We start from the raw sequence: 21385 nt of genomic DNA, 5'->3' as shown, positions 1-21385 counted from the left end.
AACTTGCCTTACATGTCATTAAAATGACAAATAAATGAGTTTCTGCACAACGTGTTCAACAGTTCTTACTACATTTTGACAATGTTTGGATGCTTGCGATGCCATCCTGTGAATAAGTGGAACCTTTACATTATTGATACCCTGGTTAACAAAAAATGTAATTTTTAGTCTGTTTTTATAAACAAAAACATCATGCCATTGATTGGCCTTGATGTCCCCATGCAAAAATATAAACCTTGGCCATATTCATGGTATTCAAATGAAACTTGGTACACATGATGGCAGAGACAATACCTACAGCAATGCTCAAACCTCTGTCTTTAATATTTTTAGAGTTATGTCCATTTTTTGGCCGAAAAACAAGACACACTCTTCTTTCTCTTCATAATACAGTCCACATAAACAAAATTCTGTCCAGTTTAAAATAATTTATTAATAACTTAATCTTCACTTTCATGATTGTTGATCTATATTTCACAATATATGACAACACATGACTAAATCTGATACATAAATAAACCTAATTATGCTGTAAATAAAACAATACTTTCGCAATAAGACGTTATCACAATGCTCAATGTAACATACAGGTTTGGGTAAGATCATTAAACATAATACAGCAACTCCAGTGAAATGGTTTTGTTACCAAACTAGAGGAGATAAACATATAGAGGATAATGTTTGTTCCAGTGTAATTTCATAATATATTTCACCTAGTAAGCTCCAAAAGTTATGTTTCACAAGTGGCGTAGCCACATGTGAATTAATTTTGGTGTTCACAGGGCTAAATATATTGTTATCTTACTATGAAACAAACAATTTTTCTTTTTATTATGTCTGAACTTGGTATTGAAAGTCTTTTAATGCCATTTTATTGGGAAAATGCTTCAATTCGTATGAGCACGTAAAGTCATTTATGAATAACATGATTGATATTGTGTCCCAGCCATGTGCATGCTGATGTTTGATTTGAATTGGAGAAACGGGCTAAAATTTTAAGAGTGAAACATTAAAGTTAATATTTCAATTCTGAAACAGTGATATATCATTTTTATTTCACTGATAAATCTCTTTAAACAAGCGGAAAGCATATAATAAAGAGCCATATACGACAGATGAACATTTAGCCATATACGACTTATTGTACCGTACATATAAAAGTCTATCTGACATATAGCCATTTAAAGCTAGACAAACAGTTAGTTTTATATGGCTATATGTCAGTTAGACTAATTATACAGATAGCCATGTACAACTGATTGTACATATAGCCATATAAGGAGAATTGTAAATAAAGCCATATAAAACTATCTATACATATAGCCATATAAGACTTGGTGTACATATAGCCATGAACTTCCATATTTGGTTGTACGTTCATATTTAGCTAAGTTTGATATTTGGTTGAACGTCCATTTTTGGCTGTACGTCCATATATGGTTGCATGTCCATGTTTGGCTGTAAGTCCATATTTGGTGGAACATCCATATTTGGTTAAACGTTCATGTTTGGTTATGCGTCCATATTTGGCTGTACGTCCATGTTTGGTTGTACTTCCATATTTGGTTGTATGTCCATGTTTGGTTGTACTTCCATATTTGGTTGTATGTCCATGTTTGGTTGTACGTCCATGTTTGGTTGTATGTACATGTTTGGTTGTACATCAATGTTTGGTTGTACGTCCATGTTTGGTTGTACGTCCATGTTTGGTTGTACGTCCATGTTTGGTTGTACGTCCATGTTTGGTTGTACGTCCATGTTTGGTTGTACGTCCATGTTTGGTTGTACGTCCATATTTGGTTGTACATCCATGTTTGTTTGTACGTCCATGTTTGGTTGTATGTCCATGTTTGGTTGTACGTCCATGTTTGGTTGTACGTCCATGTTTGGTTGTACGTCCATGTTTGGTTGTACGTCCATGTTTGGTTGTACGTCCATGTTTGGTTGTACATCCATGTTTGGTTGTACGTCCATGTTTGGTTGTACGTCCATGTTTGGTTGTACGTACATGTTTGTTTGTACGTCCATGTTTGGTTGTACGTCCATGTTTGGTTGTACGTCCATGTTTGGTTGTACGTCCATGTTTGGTTGTACGTCCATGTTTGGTTGTACGTCCATGTTTGGTTGTACGTCAATGTTTGGTTGTACGTCCATGTTTGGTTGTACGTCCATGTTTGGTTGTACGTCCATGTTTGGTTGTACGTCCATATTTGGTTGTACGTCCATGTTTGGTTGTACGTCCATGTTTGGTTGTACGTCCATGTTTGGTTGTACGTCAATGTTTGGTTGTACGTCCATGTTTGGTTGTACGTCCATGTTTGGTTGTACGTCCATGTTTGGTTGTACGTCCATGTTTGGTTGTACGTCCATGTTTGGTTGTACGTCCATGTTTGGTTGTACGTCCATATTTGGTTGTACGTCCATGTTTGGTTGTACGTCCATGTTTGGTTGTACGTCCATGTTTGGTTGTACGTCCATATTTGGCTGTATGTCCATGTTTGGTTGTACATCAATGTTTGGCTGTACGTCCATATTTGGTTGTACTTCCATATTTGGTTGTACGTCCATGTTTGGTTGTACGTCCATATTTGGCTGTACGTCCATGTTTGGTTGTACGTCCATGTTTGGTTGTACGTCCATGTTTGGTTGTATGTCCATGTTTGGTTGTACGTCCATGTTTGGTTGTATGTCCATGTTCGGTTGTACGTCCATGTTTGGTTGTACTTCTATGTCCATATTTGGTTGTATGTCCATGTTTGGTTATAGGACCATATTTGGTTGTATGTCTATATATGATTGTACATCCATATTTGGTTGTATGTCCATATTTGGTTGTATGTTCATATTTGATTGTACATCCATATTTGGTTGTTCCTACAGATTAAGTTGAACGTCCATATTTGGCTGTAGGTCAATATTTGGTTGAATGTCGATATCTGGCTGTACGTCCATATTTGGTAGTACGTACATATTTTGTTGTATGTCAATATCTGGATGTACGTCAATATTTGGTTGGAAGTCTTTATCTGGTTGTATGTCGATATCTGGTTGTACGTCGACGATACTTGGTTGTACGTCGATATCTGGTTGTACTCGCATTGAAATGGCTGTTTTAGTCACTTCTATGGTTTTGAATCAGCATCAAAAACTACAAGTAAGATTATTTAGAATCTAACTCATGACATGACTAGCTGCACAATACTTGTTTAAAAATGTGAACTAGCACTGCACCCAGTGCAAGCAGCATCATTCAAATACAATAACAATGGATTATTTTTGGCTTTCCATATTGATTATCTTTACTTGAACATACAAGTACAGAATTGCTGCAAATCTTAACAGCGGAATTCTCATAGATTTTATGATGGTCAACACAGTTGAAAATAATACTTTACAGAACAAATCTACACAAATCATATACATGAAAGACTAAATTAATAGGCTATATGCAAATGAAAGATCATTTCAGTACTTAAAATGGAGCTTTTGAAATGAATGTGTATGTAATAATCCATTGAATTATAAAAATATTTCCTATTGCTTCCTATATATATATCTGTTTTTAATTATTTTATTTTTTTTACTTCTAAGGCCACTACTTTTATATAAATTGGTTTACAAAACCGGCGGGTCTAATTTTCTGAAAAGTACAAAAAAAAATAAAAATGAATTTCACTTTTTTTTCAAAATTATTTTCCTGACCGTATTGATTTTGGTGCGAAACGTAAGAAAAACGAACAGATAAGAGTACGAATGCAGTAAATCTCGACTGGTTTGTTGTTCCGTAGCCGTATTTGCCAAATTATAGTGATAGCATGTGAGCCAGTCAACTGTTATGGCAGCGCCGTTGGCAATGGTGGAATTGACGATAGCAGTCATTCTTTGTATGATATAATTAATTAAAACATGCAGAAATTGTTAAAATAACAATAGCAAAAAAATGGCAAATTTAACAGCCGACACAAACAATAACTGTCACGTGATTGTTGTTATTTTCCGCCAATTTAGGTCATGAAAATATTGTTGTTTATAGATAAAAAATAAGTGTCAGCGGCTGCCATCGAATTAGTAGACACAAATATCTGTAAATTATGTGTGAGAAAAACATTTTATAACATGTTATGGTTAAATATCAAATAACAGTGCACTAAGTGTGAGTGGTTAAATCGAAAGTAAAATTTCTAAGTCGACACCGGTGACCTAGTTTCACAAGTTCGGTCGATGGTGTTTATGGATTTTAAATCACAGAATGGTTTGGAAATACTTGTCATATAGTCAATGTAAAGCTTGTGTTTATTCTAGATTACATGTTTATTTATGTTTGGGTTAATAGTAGAGTTAAAACAATGAAAGAGTTGAACACATGTGTCAATGACATTTACTAATGCCGGGAGTTGTATGCAAAACATTTGGATAAAACAACACTGAAAACTATTTTGAATAAGTCCATTTCAATTTGTAATGAACTTGATATTTCACTATGAATGAGATTTGTTGTTTTAACCAAGGAATACTCTTTAAAATGCAAAATAAACAAGCATGAAGCATAGATGCTCTGTGAACGCATGTATACACAAAATGGCGGAGTTGGGAGAAGATGAAAATATCCGATACATAATTATGGATTTCTCTGTCAGTTTACTATAATTGGTACATAAAGTTAAGTCACATGCTAGATTTATTATTTTGCTATGTGATTTTTATGTACTGATGTGCTAATTTGCTGCAATGATTTGAATTTGAAATGGATTTGGTGAACATCCCATGGTAGATATCCCGGTCCGAAAATATTCGGACTTAGCATGGATCGGGTTACACACAACTAGGACCCCGCATGGTAAGGGTTATTAAAACTCAAATCTAGGTGTAGTTTGGTTTTTAGTTGTTCAGGAATTGTTTTCACAATATTAAAGGTCAAATGTCTTCATAAAATGTTATTTCCTTATTTACAAAATTGGTAATTATTTCACTTTATTGACATTTTCAAATATTGAAATAACTGAAACAATGTTTAGAAAATGTAATGTATTTTAATACAGTGCATTTTTTGTGTATTTTAATGTGTAAAATGCGCCTTCTCTTTGTTTTGTTTTTATTTAATATTGGTCAGTTTTTAAGTGTTCTGCATTCACTTTTGCTTTAGCATACCCTTAAAGCTAAACAAATGTCTTGATGAGTGATATTCAATGTATCTTTGATAAAAAGTGTAGTTAATTACATGTAAACATGTTTTATAGTCAATTTCATTGATGTTTTATATGCACAGTATGTTAGATTTAAACTGTGTCTTTAATTAGAACTTTGAAACTTTGAGTGTATTAAAACATGCATTAATAGCAGTTTAAAATGTCAAGTAAATGATATAAATGTTCAATGTTTTTATGTTGTTCTCTGATGTTCACCCTTTAAGAGTATGTTTTGTGACTTTTTTCCTTTTTTTTTTTCTTTTTTTTCGACCACCCGGTGGACATTTTTTCCAAAAATTCTTGTAAACCAAAAAATAAAAAAGGAGTGGCCTAACAGACTCTTGATCATATCCACAGCAACAAATCTTCAACATAATATTACAATACACAAGTTTATCACATGACATTCCTTGTTTCAAATGTAATACAACAATTGTGTATTCTCTTGTATTACACTAGTATAATATAACATCAATAGACGTGAATTCGCTAACAACCGTCACCTACTGGAAGCTCAATATAAACAAAGTTTCCTTTACATGATCAAGTGAATAACTAAATACAAAACAATCTTAAATGATGCAAATGCATGTAATCTGAACCATAATAGTAGGAATCAAATTGAGTGTAATATCAACAATAAAGTGATATCTTTAGATACAAAATGACAAACAAATGTGTAAGATAGTAACGGTTTGGTTAACAACTACTCAGTATTTCTACAACCAAGGAATAATGATAATAATAAAATTGTACTATAATAGGCCTAAAAAAATGTTAAATTTAAATCAACAATGAATTGATAGTATTTATGTATAATATTACACTGCATTGTATTCGCCTCCTCTATTTGAAACAATTGAAATGGTTGCCTAAAACGTTGTCAAAGTGAACAGGCGGTTTCACATAGTCAATCCAAATATCAAAAACAAAACATAGTTCTCAAAGCCTTCAAGCATTCTGGTAAATATAATCATTCAGAAAAATAAGTTATTGATAGATGAAAAATAATGCTAAATAAATACATGAAAATGCTCTACATTATAAAAAGAATAAGAACAACACAATTCCTGACAGAATACTGAAATATTTATGCAAACCGGAGATGTCTATGAGTACCTCATATATCAACTTACACATTCTATAGATTGGTGTAGTACAGCAATCAACAATATCAACAAGATTAACAGAACATCTTTTGACATTGCTTGTAAAATACATTCAGCAGTTTACCTCAATGTAAATATAAATACCGGCTAATTTAGGAATAAAGGAACAGTTATGTGTCTAAACTGGGCACAAGTCCATATTGGCATTATCCAATTGTTTAATTATTATTTCACAAATTTTATTAAATCATATATATTATTTCAAGACAGGCAATTTGGTACACATGGGTCCCAGAGTTAGGATGAATTTTCAACACACAATATTACCTTTTATAATTGAAGTTTAAAGTTTCATTCACTTCAATCCAAAATTGTTCATGTTGTTACAAAAAGTAATTCCGTTTGCTTCAACAATTTTAAGGGAGAAAATAAGGGAACAGTCGGCTAGAGAGATATGTTTCTTGTTATGTGTAGTCAGCATACACATATTGCCATGTATCATTTTCCAAGATCCATTCACTATTTATTATATATATTCATTTTATTATGCCTAACCTTTTTTTTCCTGTCAATGGAGGAATTTTGGTAACAATGGGTCACAGAGTTAGGTTGTTGTACTACACAAACGTTACCATTTCTATAACTTAATTGATGCTGCAGTGTCATAAAATTCCTTTGAAATATTTTTAAGTTATGTGAAGAGTTAATAAGTTTGCTGAATTTGAATGAGATTTCAAAGTGCTGTAAGTCTGGATACATTTAAGTTTGAAGTACATGACTTGTCATAAAAGGTGTATTGTTACTGAGAGCAAACTTAAAACGTTTTAAGTTGACATCTTCTATGGAATTCAATTTGATGTTAAAGGAAGTTGATTTGCTGAAGTTTTTAAAGGTTGATAAATCTGACAATATTGAGGTTTGAGTTACTTAACTTTCCATAAATGAGCCTACTGTTAATGTGAGCAAACTTATAAAGTTGGAACTTGTAATCTTTTAAAGGTTTAAAAGTTATTAAGAAAAAAACACAAACTAATCAATACAGACAAACCAACATTTATGGTTCATCAGGTTTCCTCTCTTTAAAACATAGCTCAAAAGCCCCTAACCCTGATGTCAATAAAACCCATAAGCCCTATATTGTGGACATGCAGACAGGTGGATGAATGGATGGCGGACAGGGTGATAACTATAGGGCACCCGAGCATTCATTGCAGGGCCCTAATTACTCAATTGAAATTAATAATTGGACAAAGTAATGAGCAGATTTATACCAATTGTGCCAATGCCTACAACAATATGTTTACAAAATCTAACAGAGATCAAACACCACTATACACCACTGAAGCACAGAACCACTGACAGTCTTACATTAAAGCAACATCTCTACCCGAGGTCACTGACAATACATAAGGTTTGAACTAGATCCATTTCCTCAGTAGCCTTTCTTTGGTGGAATGGACAATGCCTTGATTTTAAAATGATCACACATCTCTTCAACCTGAAGTAAACAAAAAAGGAAGTTTGTGCATTGGTTTACATGTGTCAAGTATTTAATTATTCACATTAACTACCTCCGCAAATGTTAGAGCTTAAACAAAAGAACGCAAAAATACATAAAATCATCTTTAAGTTAAATTATTATGATAAATAAGTTGAAGTCAATACATTGAGAAAAGCTGAATAGCATGACCCAATGGCCACAAAATATACTTTTTCAAGCCTATTGAAACTAACATCAATGAAACATCCATGTGTACATGCTACACTGCACATGTTGTCAAATGCAAAGGTATCACTTCAAACTCCTATACAGTGATCTCCCTTGACAAGCATAGAACATTCCCCTGCCACCAAGTTCATAAAATAGAAGCTATCAATATCTAAATAGAAGCTATCAATATCTAAATAGAAGCTATCAATATCTAAAATTATATTTTATCTCATTGCCATATTTTTTTCTTAAATCTTCAAAACCTGAAATGTTTCACATCTTAAAATCAAGATTTGTTTATACATACATGCCATATTTCTGAGAGGCTTCCCAGGGGATTTTGGTCTGAATTCCAGGGGATTTTGATATTACACTAGGGGATTTTTACCCGGTGAAATTTTGCGCAATATCTGCATTTATAATATAAGAATAAATACAGAAATACACTCTAATTGCAATAATTTTTGGACTTAGTCATCATGGTCCTTCATGGAATTTCACACTCATAATATTATGGATGCTTTCACTGTCAGCCTTAAGCAAGTTTAAAAAAAGTTTTTAATTGTTTGTTGTTGTTTTTTATTCCAGGGGATATGGATCACCCGGCGGGGGACAAGGGGATGGGTCTGAATTCCAGGGGATATGGCATGTATGTTTATAAAAAAACGCGCAACATGTCTAAATATTTTGAATGCTGTCACATGATTGCGACCATCATCCCGTGATGTGGGACAGCATTTATTACTATAAAGCAAAGGGAAGTAACCGCTGTTAGGAGTTTGAAATCAATGCTGTATTTTATGATAGAACAATTTATAGCCCTTTAAAATAAGTTAAAATAGTAGTTAGATGTTATTACAGAAAATACAATAAAGATGTTGGCAAGTTGCAAAGAAACTTGGCAGAAAGTAATTAAATAATGGAGAACTATATGATAATCTATATAATTATTGATAAAAGATTTACAATATAGTAATTTTCTTACTATTGAAATCACAAAAGTATAGGGTTTCTATGCTGTTGTTAGTACTGGTTCTATAGAAAATGCCTGTATGTTAAGGTGTTCACACAAGTCGCTTACCTTGATGAGTTGGAAAGAAAAAAGGACAGAATCATTTTCGAACAAAATATATGCATCTGTTTTGTTATCTCAAAAGCTTAATATGTAAGGTTAGGAGTTTGGCAAAATATTCCAAAACTGGCCAAAATATTTGAAGCCTAGATCTTGAGGGCTAAACATACTTTCAAGCTACATCTTTATCTATCAAATTGTCAGGGGCTCGCACTACTTTAGATTTAGATTTAGATGAAAAAGCCATCCTAGATCCTTACATGATGTCCTCATTTATAGTTTTAAGTATCACAGAAAACCTGTGCATGTACTGGTAACTAAGTTTTAACCAAATCAGACACAAAAGATCATGAAAATCAAAGAATGCCACACAATAACTCATCAAACAAACACATTTTGTTTTTATGTTTATTTCTTATCGTCAGTAATATTGACGGAGAAAGTAAATTGCATTAACAGACTAGAAGTGTACTTACAACACAGAAGCCAAAGTGGATATGAGATGCGAGAACGTAGATGCAGTATCCTGTCAGAATGTAGAACTCTAGCACCCCAAGGTTCAGTAAACACGTTACCATGACGATGGTGAACAGAGGAATCAGCAGTCGATTGACCAGCTCACAACGTGTATTGCTCATCTGGGCTATTATCAACCGACACTGCAACAACAATAGTATTAAAATTAAAAAGGGTACGCAACACAATTATTTGTGAACGTGTTATGTACTTTTTGAGCACTAAATCATTCAGGTTTATGTACTATGTAAGTTAACAGCATGTAGTTGGTATCCAGGACACAATTAAAATTTGTGATTTAAATGATATAACAGATATGATTCAAGCCTTCACGCAGTTGCTGTGGTGCAAGCTACATGTACGTACCGCAATATTGGAGAAGACTGTCCCTGTGGTAGTGTAGAAGATGCGAGTGTGGCGGTTGATGATGTCGTAGCTGGAGTAGCGAGACCATGTGATCATCAGGGCAAACAGCAGTACGGTGGAGACGAGGGGGCGGACAGACTCCTGCAGGCTCAACATCTTACCCGTCTTGTTGTGGTAACCACTAAAAGGATTGGGTGCAGCGTTTGTTAGTCATTGATTATTCAAAAATCAGAATCTGAAGTATGGCATTAAATGTTGCCATCTTGGGATTGTGCTTAGTATGGTGAGTATTATATAAACATTTCATTTCAAAAAAATTGTAACAGGACTATGCACATATGTGTAATAAGTGTTATTTTAATACAAGCAGTCTTTGAAATTAGCACCTGCCTGACTGCCTGTGGCATGTAAATATTGGCTCAATCAGCACTTTGTTTTAACTTGATCAGGATAACTGAAAGTTGAAATTTAACAGTAAATAATGCTGGAAAATCTGGTTTTTCATGTTCTATTAGTAGCCAATAATTTGCTTCCGGAATATACCGAGGATTATGTCATGGTATTGGAACAGCAACATTATGTATCCTGCATGGTCCTTTTCAAAGTGATACAAATAGTTATCAGTCGGGAACCAATTATTATTAAACAGGTAGCTTGTGTTTATTTAGTTTCTGATTTCCTTTTTAAGGGACTAGACACAAGATGGTTCCAAAATCGGTCAATACAGTTTTTCCTTAAAACTAGCTTAGAATTATCAAAGCGAGCTAGTACGGGGCCGATAATTCATCATTTTACATGATTAAAAGAATAATTACATCAAACATAAGCTGTCCCAGCTGCTTTTCCCGGTTTAAAAGATACACAGTCATAATGATTTTCCCATTTTAAAAACGCGCTGAATGTTTTTCCGAACAACTTACAACTCATGTTATTGTTTCACACACTAAACGGCCAATAAGGGTTTTAGCAACCTGCTGTCATTTTCAGCAAAGTTAAACTCATTGATGAATTTCATCATCAATTTTGATCTGTTAGACTCCGAGTCTACTTGTTTCGCAGCAGATTTCATTTTCCTAACAATGTCTTCTGCCATGAAGTGTGTATATTAAGCATGTGAAAGTCACATGATGAGTACAGATGAATATATCAACACAACTTTTAAACTTCTTGGAATTTATGTGGTAAAAACCGCAGTAAATTTTCAATGGGGAAAATGCGCAAAAACCGTGAAAGACGCATGTTTTGTAAGCATTGTGATACATAAGTAAGACTCAATGCGTATAAATTTTATGTTTTTGACAAATTTCTTTTTTTCTTGCAATTGTATCATCTGGTGTCTAGTCTCTTTAACAAATCATGTCATGTCATTGTTTGCCAAATTGAAGTATGTGTACTGGGCTTGGCCTGGTGAATCCAATAAAGGGAAAGCGACTGATGAGGAAAGAAAACATTAAAAAAAAGCAGAATGAAGCATAATGTGAGCGCAGGTTTTTACCACATTGGACAGAAGATAGATCCTTCGATGTTAGGCCCTGGTTGGATGTTTCAAGTAGAACAATTCTATATATTACCCTTCGTAAACAGTCCACAAATTACATACATCATTCCAGGCAGGTAACTATATTTAAGGGCAGAAAAATTTCCTATAACAGGTAGCCCAAATGGCTGTTTGAATGCAAAAACTGTACAAGAATGTTAAACTTTTTCAAGTATTTTGGCAATGGCACTGGCACTTCCAACACCAAACGCCATGAAAATACCTCAACATTTTCTTTTACTTAAAAAAACAAAATAAATAAAACAGCTTAGACTGTGTACAGCGTGATTGTCAATAAATATGTTAATTGAAGAGTCATACTTACATATAGATGTTCCATAATGTTATTGGAATGGAAATGGCAAGTGCCACTGAAACAGAACATTATACCAACTATTATGTGTTTCACATACTGAAGAACCAAAGTTGTTAGTGAAGAAACAAACGGTTGTCATTCAAAAGTCATCAAATTAGACGTGTAATAAACCTGGTCTTGCTTCATATAGCAAAAAAACAGTTTTGGGTTTAATGCAAAGGTTTTAAAAAATACTTTTCAAGGATTTTTTTAAGTTAAGATGACAAATCAAGATTCAAAATGGACTGACTTCAAAACTTTCAGAATATCATGGCATGGTCACTACAGATAGTTTGTTCTCCCACCTCCGATAAGTAGATCCAAAAATTTGGCCATGCTGGAAATTCTTATCTTGTCCACGGGTAAAGATAAAACAAGTACCTGTATGGTACTCCTTTTTTATTGTCAACAAACAATTGCCTCCCTTGTTGAAGACCTTCGTCTGTATCATCAAGTGAAAATTCTTGTGGAAATACTTTAAATCCAAATTAATTATTTCTGGCTTCAAATGGCATCATAAAACAGTTTTCATGCTCCACTCAAGAAATAATACTGCACTCTCCTCATAAATATTTAAAGAAGGAATTGACTATTTACCGGTACATAATATGAATCACTGCGCGCACATATCCATGCCAACCAAGAATGATCACACATCTATACCCACATTATTTTCACTATGCACAAAAGAGTTCCAGCTAAAAAATACAGTTTTACTTTATTTTGTTTGATTGAGGTGGGAGAAAAAGCATCTACCATAGCCGCTCTTGTAAGATAGGTTCATTTCAGCCCTATGCTCGGGTTGGGATAAACCTATCTTACACTCTCGGCCATGAAAGATACTTATGTTGCGTTTTTACTGAGTTTCATATTCAAATTTTCTTGATTTGTGATTTTGCATGTAATTTATATGATTTGTTTACTCTGACAGTTGCACTATGATTTTTTTTTTACATACTTCCTCCAAAATATTGCAAAATATTTAATAATAAGAGAAATTAAGAAGAAGCTTGACTTAACTTATGTGAAAAAGATCTAACAATTATAACATTGCATAATGTTAGCATTTGTTATTTACAGTAAGTAATACTTAAAAACTGTGTTGTTGTTCACCCACTTTCCATAATATTGGTCAGATTCTTATTTCAATCTATAAAACCAGCCAAAAAGTGTATCTAATCGACATCCATGGATAAATATTATTGCAGAAATAACAAGAGATGTTTGCCAAACATTATGCTCCCATGTTGTCAGGACTATTTGGAAAATTGAATGAGAATGCAAGGACCGAAATGACAGCTGATTTGTCATTGACATTGGTTGCCTTTGAGGCAGTTTTAAGATTATGACCATTCAAAGTGTGAGGATATTAGGTACAGTTTTTAATCATGTTCAGATGATGACTGAAATTAGCAGATAAAAATGTATCCTCTTCGCAGCAGGGAATAAGTAAATATGCCGAAATTTTAATGATGAATATGAGTTATGACCATGACCTTTGACCTCAAAATCCATAGGAGTCATCAACTGGTCACCCAAAACCTAAATGTCAAGTTTGAGGGTCATGGGTGCAGGCATTGTCAAGTTATCACACAGACAAGCATTTTGCATTCAAGGTCACTGTGACCTTTGACCCAATGACCCCTTAAATCAAAAGGGGTCATCTACAGGTCAGGAAAACTCCCAAGTCAAGTTTTAGGGCAATGGGTGCATGCATTGTCGAGCTATCACTCGAAGAACATTTTCACATTCAAGTTCACTGTGAGCTTGACATTTGATCCGATGACTCCTAAAATCAATAGGGGTCATATACTGGTCAGGCCCAGCCTCCATGTCAAGTTTGATGATCATAGGTTCAGGCATTGTTGAGATATCACTGGGAGAAGCTTTGTTAACTTTTTCACGTTAAAGGTCACCATGACCTTGAACTTTGGCCAAATGACCACCAAAATCAATAGGGGTCATCTTCTGGTCAGGGCCAACCTTCATGTCAAGTATGATGTCCATAGGTCAATGAATTAACAAGTTTGCCTTCAAGGTCACTGTGACCTTGACCTTTGGCCTGATGACCCCTAAAATCAAAAGAGGTCATCTACTGGTCAGACCTAGCCTCCATGTCAAGTTTGAGGGCCATGGGTGCAGGCATTGTTATCACTAAGACAACCTTTTATCATTCAAGGTCACCGTGACCTTGAACTTTGGCCTAATGACCCCTAAAATCAATAGGGGTCATCTACTAGTAAGGGCCAACCTTCATGTCAAGTCTGATGACCATTGGTCAATAAATCATTAAGTTTGCCTTCAAGGTCACTGTGACCTTCACCTTTGACCCGATGACCCCTAAAATCAATAGGGGTCATCTACTGGTCTGGCCCAGCCTCCATGTAAAGTTTGATGATCATTGGTATAGGCATTGTTGAGTTATCAATAAGACAACCTTTTATCATTCAAGGTCACTGTGACCTTGACCTTTGGCCCAATGACCCCCCGAAATCAAAAGGGGTCATCTACTAGTCAGGCCCAACCTCCAAGTTAAGTTTGAGTGCCACAGGTGCAGGCATTGTCGAGTTATCACTTAGACAACCTTTTATCATTCGGGGTCACTGTAACCTTGATCTTTGGCCCGATGACCCCTTTAATCAATAGGAGTCATCTACTGGTCATGCCCAACCTTAATGTCAAGTTTGGCGACAATAAGTCCAGGCATTGTCGAGTTATCACTCGGACAAGCTTTGGTCTACCAACGGACCGACCTACTGACCGACATGTGCTAAGCAATATACCCCCTTCTTCGAAGGGGGGCATAATTAAGAATTTAGTATTTTAAAACTCACCCCACATGACGATGATAAAGATGTTTCCAGTTGTCATTCCAAACACGGAGAATTTCCAGACCTCGTAGCCACAGAAGAATGTGATGAGATACACAGCTGTCATGCCCTGAAACAGCCATACAGAATTGTCTGTCATGCAGAGCTAACATCCATACACAGAATGTCTTCCTTTGAGTAATCCATTACAATATGAATACCCATTTTGTCATAATTTTGTGTGATTTAAATATATTCATCAGTTTTGTCGCTTTCATAACCGGGACAAAAGGTCATCGATTCTCAGTCGTATCATACCAAACCAAACCCTTACAAGTTCCTGTATACATGCACAAATTATTTGATGTCTGTGATAGATTGGTATGTAACTTTGAAAAAACCCAACCTGTTTCTACATTGCCAATCCTGGATCTGTTACTATAACAAATATTTAGTAATCGAATCATGATTTGGCTTAACGAAAAAAATATATGTTTCTGGCAACCCATCACTAACACTGACCCTAGAGTTCTTGTCACCAAATATATACATACAAAAAAGTGTTATTCTTTAAATGGGGCTCTGATGAGTGTCTGGATGAATTCCACAGATATCTGTCATTCAAAACATAAAGTACAGTGTTGTCTATAGGAACCGACTGCTGGCCAAAAAATGCCGGTTCAAATGACCATTGGGCCAGTTCAAATTTAGAAAAGTAATTGAACTTTATGTACAATAAGTAGTAGCTGGTCGGTTAATTCAATATTTGAGACAATTCAATCGAAACTTAATCAGTACTTTTAAAGTAGTGAAGTTATGATTTACAACATAAAAAAATATCAAAGCTGTTGTGACTTGTTTTGCCGTCATGTATAGACTTAATAATAAAACTCTAAAAAAAACAAACCTTTGTTCCTATGTTACCAATCATTTTTGAGACAGTTGCCCTAAACATTGATAAAAATATCAAGGCCTTATTATCAATTAAGGTAAAAATAAAAGTACATCATGAGTTATTGAATGCAAAGTTCATTTACAATTTGTGAGAGGTCATATCCCCAGGGTAGGAAGAGGATGCCTGTATTGTATTTCTCCCAGTGTGAGGCGATGAAGCAGAAGTTAACGCCAAGGAGAACAAGGTAGACAGAGTAGGTGTCTGCCCCATACTCTCCACGCCCATACACTGAGTACATAGCAACTGGGAGGAAGAAGGAGGCCCAACTGTCAAGACCGTGGTCAAACAGCTCACCCAGGGGAGAACTTGTACCCGTACGTCGAGCCTGCTTACCGTCAATACCATCTACATTAATAAATCATACAGCATATATATATTCTTTACATGCAAGAACAAGAATGTTGATAATATTCTTACTGAAACAAGGCTTCTTATCTTTTAGTTGACTACATATTTAAAAGAAACACAATTTTTGTTCAGATCACGTAGGTTTCGTATACTACTGCAAAATATTAAAAACATTGCTTCATACAGAAGAGGAAACCAGTGAACAAGATTAACGAAAAAAGATAAAAATGTCTATAAAATTAACATCATTCACAAAAAAAGTCAGAATTATAGGTTTTAACAAGAAATAGGAAAAATAGGAGGCCTTTTTAAAAAGTAGGAAAAGACTGAAAAAGTAGGAATGATAAAGAACCTGTATAGACCAGTACTAACCCAGTGTGTGTGACATGAAGTTGTTGAAAGCACAGAGGAGCCAGACCCAGTTAGGTACAGGCGGGAACTCGGGGTGGTCCAGACTTGCCCCGTAGAAGTCAAGGTCGTAGTAGATCATGACCAGGAAGTTGAAGACTAGGAGCAGGAAACCGGTCAGGGTGAGCACATTAGGGGCAACCCACATGGGAACCAGCTGGAACATTACATTGGGATAATTATTAACAATACATTTTGAGATATTGTTTAGCAATAAAATTAACTAAATAATGTTATTCTGTATTAGTAAATTGTAAGTCATAATGCCATTTGCTTCCAAAGCCATTTTGGACGGCAACATGGTCTTAATTTTCATACTGGGTATTCTTTATAATGTAACTAAAGGAACATAACACTGCGCTTCTCTTAACTGATTTGTATATGATCATGATGTGTGGTATATACCACAAACTGTGCATGAATAAGAGTAGAGCAGTTTTACAATACTGGTAATACACCGCTTAATATAACCTGAATACTTTTTGCCCTTTTTGAGGAAGAACCCTTTCCCTTTATGGGCCTGTCCTGCTCTTTTGTATTTCTGGTTTAAATGCTAATGACATGTATATCATCACTTTAAAAACATAAATGTCATTGGAGACGATGTCATTAGTCTTACTAGCAAACAATATGGGTCAAGACTAATATAGATGATTCGTTGTATATAAGAAAGTATACCAAACATGATATCAAAAGAAGCTTGCTTGTCAAAATTTCAACATTCAAAGGTTAAGAATCACCTTAAGTGATAACCCAGATAGGAATCAGACACTTGTGTCACAGGTCAAAAGGCATTGTTATTGTAACCTAGTATATGACCTTCACTATCTCACCATCAGACCACATTAACGTAATTATCATGATGACATGTTCACACCATTTCTTTATCAAAGTTTGAAAATCATGGCCTAGGTTTAGGCAGTACAGTAAGTTAATCATGAACCGGTCATATTTATGACTTTGATACATATACAATGTGGTCTAGTACTTTAAATAAAGTCATTAAATTGAAGTTTGAACATTGCTTTACCTTACATAGAGTTTTTGCTTTGTTTAATTTAGTGTTTAATCAGCAGTTTGCCCATGTGTGCTTGCTTGTATGATACTAAGAAAGTCATCATTTATTTTTAATTCCCTAAAATATAGTTTTATACATGAAATTCTATATTTCACTTACTTTGACACACCAGTTCCAAAATGGATGCATGACATAGTTGGATAAAGGACTTGTATCCACTGCATTATACTGTAATAGATAAATACAATCAAACCATTAATACACAATGACTGTTTGAGTAGCACAAGAAAGAAACCTGTGCAGTTCTTGATTCGCAATGTCATAAATGAGAATATTGCAAAAGGTAAATTTATATTTTTTATCTTTTAGTCTACATCGTACAATGCGCATTATAATGCAGAAGTATGGCTTGAGAAACTACATACAGTATGAGCTCAGCATTTCCAGGTTGGTAAAGCCATGACGGATTGTGTTGTAGAAATCATGTGTTTATATAAATATATATATATATATATATATATATATATATATATGAAAAATAGGTTATTACTAAGCATGGTATTGAGTATTAATACTTACTGGGATCTTAAATCTCTATGAAACAAAAGAGTGGAAGTCCTAAATGTGGTCAATCTATGAGATGTAAAAGCAATTCAGTGTTCTCATTTTGAAAAAATAAGTCTCAACTCACCCTTATGCACCAGTCATATGTAACCACAGCCCCCCCAGGTCCGGGGGGTATACCGGGGATAGCCGGGGAAATGGGCCGTGTGTTTACCTTTCAGGTGGCCCCGGAGTGACGGGTGAATGCGGTGGTTTTGTCTTCGCGCAAAATATAGCGGGGAATTTGCCTTACCTAGGGTCCCTGGGGTGTGGGGGCATTTGGCGGGGATTTGACCATCAGTTCATCCCCGCTATTCCCTGGACCTGGGGGGGTCCGTGGTTACAATTGACTGGTGCATTACCAAAACAAACACCGTTTATGCTGACGATACTAGTTTATTTGTGGCAACAACAGATACAAGGGGGTGACAACAACAAAACTTTTAAACACAAGAGTGCCCTATAACTATAACTTCTTTGCCAGTATATAAAACCATACTATCATTTATATGAATTATCATACATAACGTTATAATGTTATAACATGTACATAAGTATATCACCCCCAAACTGAGCATGTCACAATCCTATCGAAAAACACATTTTTCTGGATCAGTAACATATGTAAAAAGATAAGATCAAATATTATTCTCTGGGATACTGGCCATCCAGGAAAAACCTCGCTTATCTTTTTCAAATGTGCAAGTAAACCTGTATTTGTAACAATGCCCAAAACACTTTTTAGTGTTTCTCAGAGTAACCCTCCAATTATGAGACAACGAATATGCTCCGTTATACATGTACAAATTTGAATATGATTTAATTCAGTATACAATCTCATTGTGGTTATATTGTAAAATAATATATATCTCATCAAAATGACATGGTCATCACGAAAATATAATTAAAGGTTGTTGCCCAAACAGCAGTCTCGGTAGAAATGACCAAAGCCCACTTCATCTGCCAAACTATGTCATTTCCTGCGCTTTATAGCGCCACCTACAAAAACGACCAAACCAGTTTATGACAGGCTATATGTAACGCTGAGAACTATATGTATAAAAGGTAGTAGCTGGTTGGTAACTTTAGAAATGGAGAATCAGATGATTCAAACAAAACTTATTGAGAACACTGCAATTAGTATAATATCATGAGTCAACTGATAAGATGACCAAACAAATAGTCTTCAGTTATTGTTACTTGAATGACCACCAAAACATGTCTATACCATGGCATTTATTCAATTTAGAAGGGTTATTTAGCAGCTCACCAGGCACACCAGTTAGAAAAGAGCCATTTGGGCAATAGCTATCTACACATGAGTATTGACCAAATAAAATGAAGGTTTTAAAACCACTATGAAGTATGGTAATTCATGAAGGGCATGTTAAGTGTAAAACATTGAAATATGTTTACTACAATAAACATAACATTGACATTGAAAGATAATGTTAAAAAAAAATTCATTTAACAGAATCATAAAATTAAGTCCAACTACCTATATGACTTAAAATATCCCACTGACAGGTCTTTATTAACTTCATTTCTTTTACTTTTGCCACAGTCTGTCAAATGATGTACATCATTGCAAAGGTTATGGATTCAGCTTATCAAAAATGTGACGTTTATTAAGGTTCTACTAGTTGTGTAAAAGAACACTGAGATAAAGTTTTTGTAACCGAATAATAGACATGGCTGAAGTGATGGTGCTTTTTTATGAATACCATATTATATCATGCATAGGACGCACTTTTTCACCCCCAATTCTCGTCTTAAAAATTGCCTGCGTCCTTTCTATGCTATTAGAATTTTATCTGTTTTTTTCCAAGTCCATTTCAGGTCGAAAATATCGGACCAGGGAAGAACGCGGTAATAGTATCTGTACTGCGTCACCGAAGAGAACTGACATAGATAAAATCATGAAAGTTAACACACGCAGAAATATATTGAATGTTTACTTTAAAATGATTTATTGATAAATAAATTGAAAACAAACATGAGTGTTTACTTTTTTACAAAAGGGACGCTACTCACAAAAACTCAATGTGAGTCAGCATTTAACTGGATTGAGTAATAAAGGCAACGGAAAATCGAGAAAGGAGGTAAATATCAATTAATCGTTGTTCATGATTTTAATGTTTCGATATTTTACAAAACATTTCGTTGTATGTTACTGTTTTAAAAAATTAATGAAAGAATGTGCATAACGCAAAGTAGCATTATTGTCACTATCAAATCTTTTCAAATGTGCGAAGGTGTGAAAAACACCCGCTGTCTGTCATTAGAAAAACATCAATAGAACGAACTATTAAGATGGAAATACCGTATGGTTGTTTGTTCGCACTTTACCTATCGTGCCTTCCGCTGGCAAGGATAATTACCGACATGCATTAATTATGCCTGACATGCTTTATTCCGCGCAGCGACAAACCTTATCAAAACAATCATCAGTTTTAACGATACACAGTTTTGCAACAGTTGCAACGGTTGACTGTCATTCAGAAGGTATGTCGGAACTATTGCAACGGTTGACTGTCAGTCAGAAGGCGTGCAATTACAGCATTTGTCTTATAATATGCGTGAATGTTCTCAAAATGTCAAGACTTATATCATTGTTGTGTACACTAAATTACCGAAATGTTAAATTACCGAAATACGACGATAATTATCGAAATACACAAGACAGTTATCGAAATATGCCTTATATACATTTTTTTTTTACTTCAATATATGTTAAATACTTTACCAAGCTCAATTTTTCTGCTCCGATTTTGACATTTTTCCGCTGCGTCCTATCTTATATATTAAGGGTTTTTACCTGTTTTTTCAACTATTTTTTTGCCTGCGTCCTATCTATGCTAGAGTCCTATACATGATATAATACGGTGTTAATTTTCCGTTGTTTTTTTCCAAAATCATCATTTTTTTACAGTTTTACTATTGTTTGTTATTGGCAAAAACAGGATATAAATACATCATTTCAGACCAAACAATAATCATATTCCTATGGTAACGAGCTGAATCAAAATAAGACACCCAATAAATCTAGCAACACGAACCTCTTCAGCGCTTTATGCTTACAAACGGATCAGTTGCATACAATATGGTTGTATAAATCTCAATAGATAACAGCTTAAACAATGCACCATAGGTTTAAAATTTAAAAATTAAATGATTTATGTACTTGTAGTGATGTACGTAACAAATAAGTCAGAATACAGTACACATTATAAATTAACTGTTCATCATTTAAACCTTTGAACTTAAAAAGTATACATTGAATTATAGAAACAAAAAACATTCCTAATAGTGATCGTAAGAGAATAAATACCTTGTATTTGTCAAAACCGGCAAGGATTTCGTCTGACAACACTCTCTTGTTCGCCATGAT

General features: G+C 34.6%; 2 protein-coding genes across 3 annotated transcripts; both read right to left on the bottom strand.

Moving 5' to 3' along the window:
* Window positions 1–414: 414 nt before the first annotated feature.
* Window positions 415–2754, bottom strand: LOC128214118 (uncharacterized). The gene has a single exon (XM_052920386.1). It carries the CDS (start codon window positions 2752–2754, stop codon window positions 1513–1515), a length of 1242 nt encoding a protein of 413 aa, XP_052776346.1. The 3' UTR covers window positions 415–1512.
* LOC128214119 (ethanolaminephosphotransferase 1-like) lies at window positions 2752–21382 on the bottom strand. 2 transcript variants are annotated; one of them, XM_052920387.1, is made up of 10 exons: window positions 21326–21382; window positions 17551–17619; window positions 16338–16530; window positions 15700–15962; window positions 14687–14792; window positions 11823–11868; window positions 9961–10141; window positions 9555–9737; window positions 8992–9087; window positions 2752–7793 (listed from the first exon to the last, which is right to left on the bottom strand). In XM_052920387.1, exons 1-9 carry the CDS (start codon window positions 21380–21382, stop codon window positions 9019–9021), a joined length of 1167 nt encoding a protein of 388 aa, XP_052776347.1. In that variant the 3' UTR covers window positions 2752–7793; window positions 8992–9018. The 2 variants fall into 2 exon arrangements, with proteins under 2 accessions (XP_052776347.1, XP_052776348.1); XM_052920388.1 differs by lacking the exon at window positions 8992–9087 and having other exon boundaries at window positions 2754–7793.
* Between the last annotated feature and the right edge of the window lie 3 nt (window positions 21383–21385).

Source organism: Mya arenaria, chromosome 13 (genome assembly GCF_026914265.1).
Source record: "Mya arenaria isolate MELC-2E11 chromosome 13, ASM2691426v1".
NCBI classification, from domain to species: Eukaryota; Metazoa; Mollusca; class Bivalvia; order Myida; family Myidae; genus Mya; species Mya arenaria.
The sequence above is the reverse complement of the archived record's forward strand: the minus strand, read 5'-3'. Positions and strand labels throughout refer to the sequence as shown.

Excerpts from the sequence above, each read along its gene's own strand:
- LOC128214118 (XM_052920386.1), bottom strand. The coding sequence starts at position 2,754 with ATGGACATACAACCAAATATGGACATAGAAGTACAACCAAACATGGAC.
- LOC128214119 (XM_052920387.1), bottom strand. The coding sequence starts at position 21,382 with ATGGCGAACAAGAGAGTGTTGTCAGACGAAATCCTTGCCGGTTTTGAC. Across the intron at positions 15,963-16,337 it reads CTTCATGTCACACACACTGG|ATGGTATTGACGGTAAGCAG; the intron begins GTTAGTACTGGT and ends TTATTAATGTAG. Across the intron at positions 9,738-9,960 it reads CAGTCTTCTCCAATATTGCG|TGTCGGTTGATAATAGCCCA; the intron begins GTACGTACATGT and ends TTGTTGTTGCAG.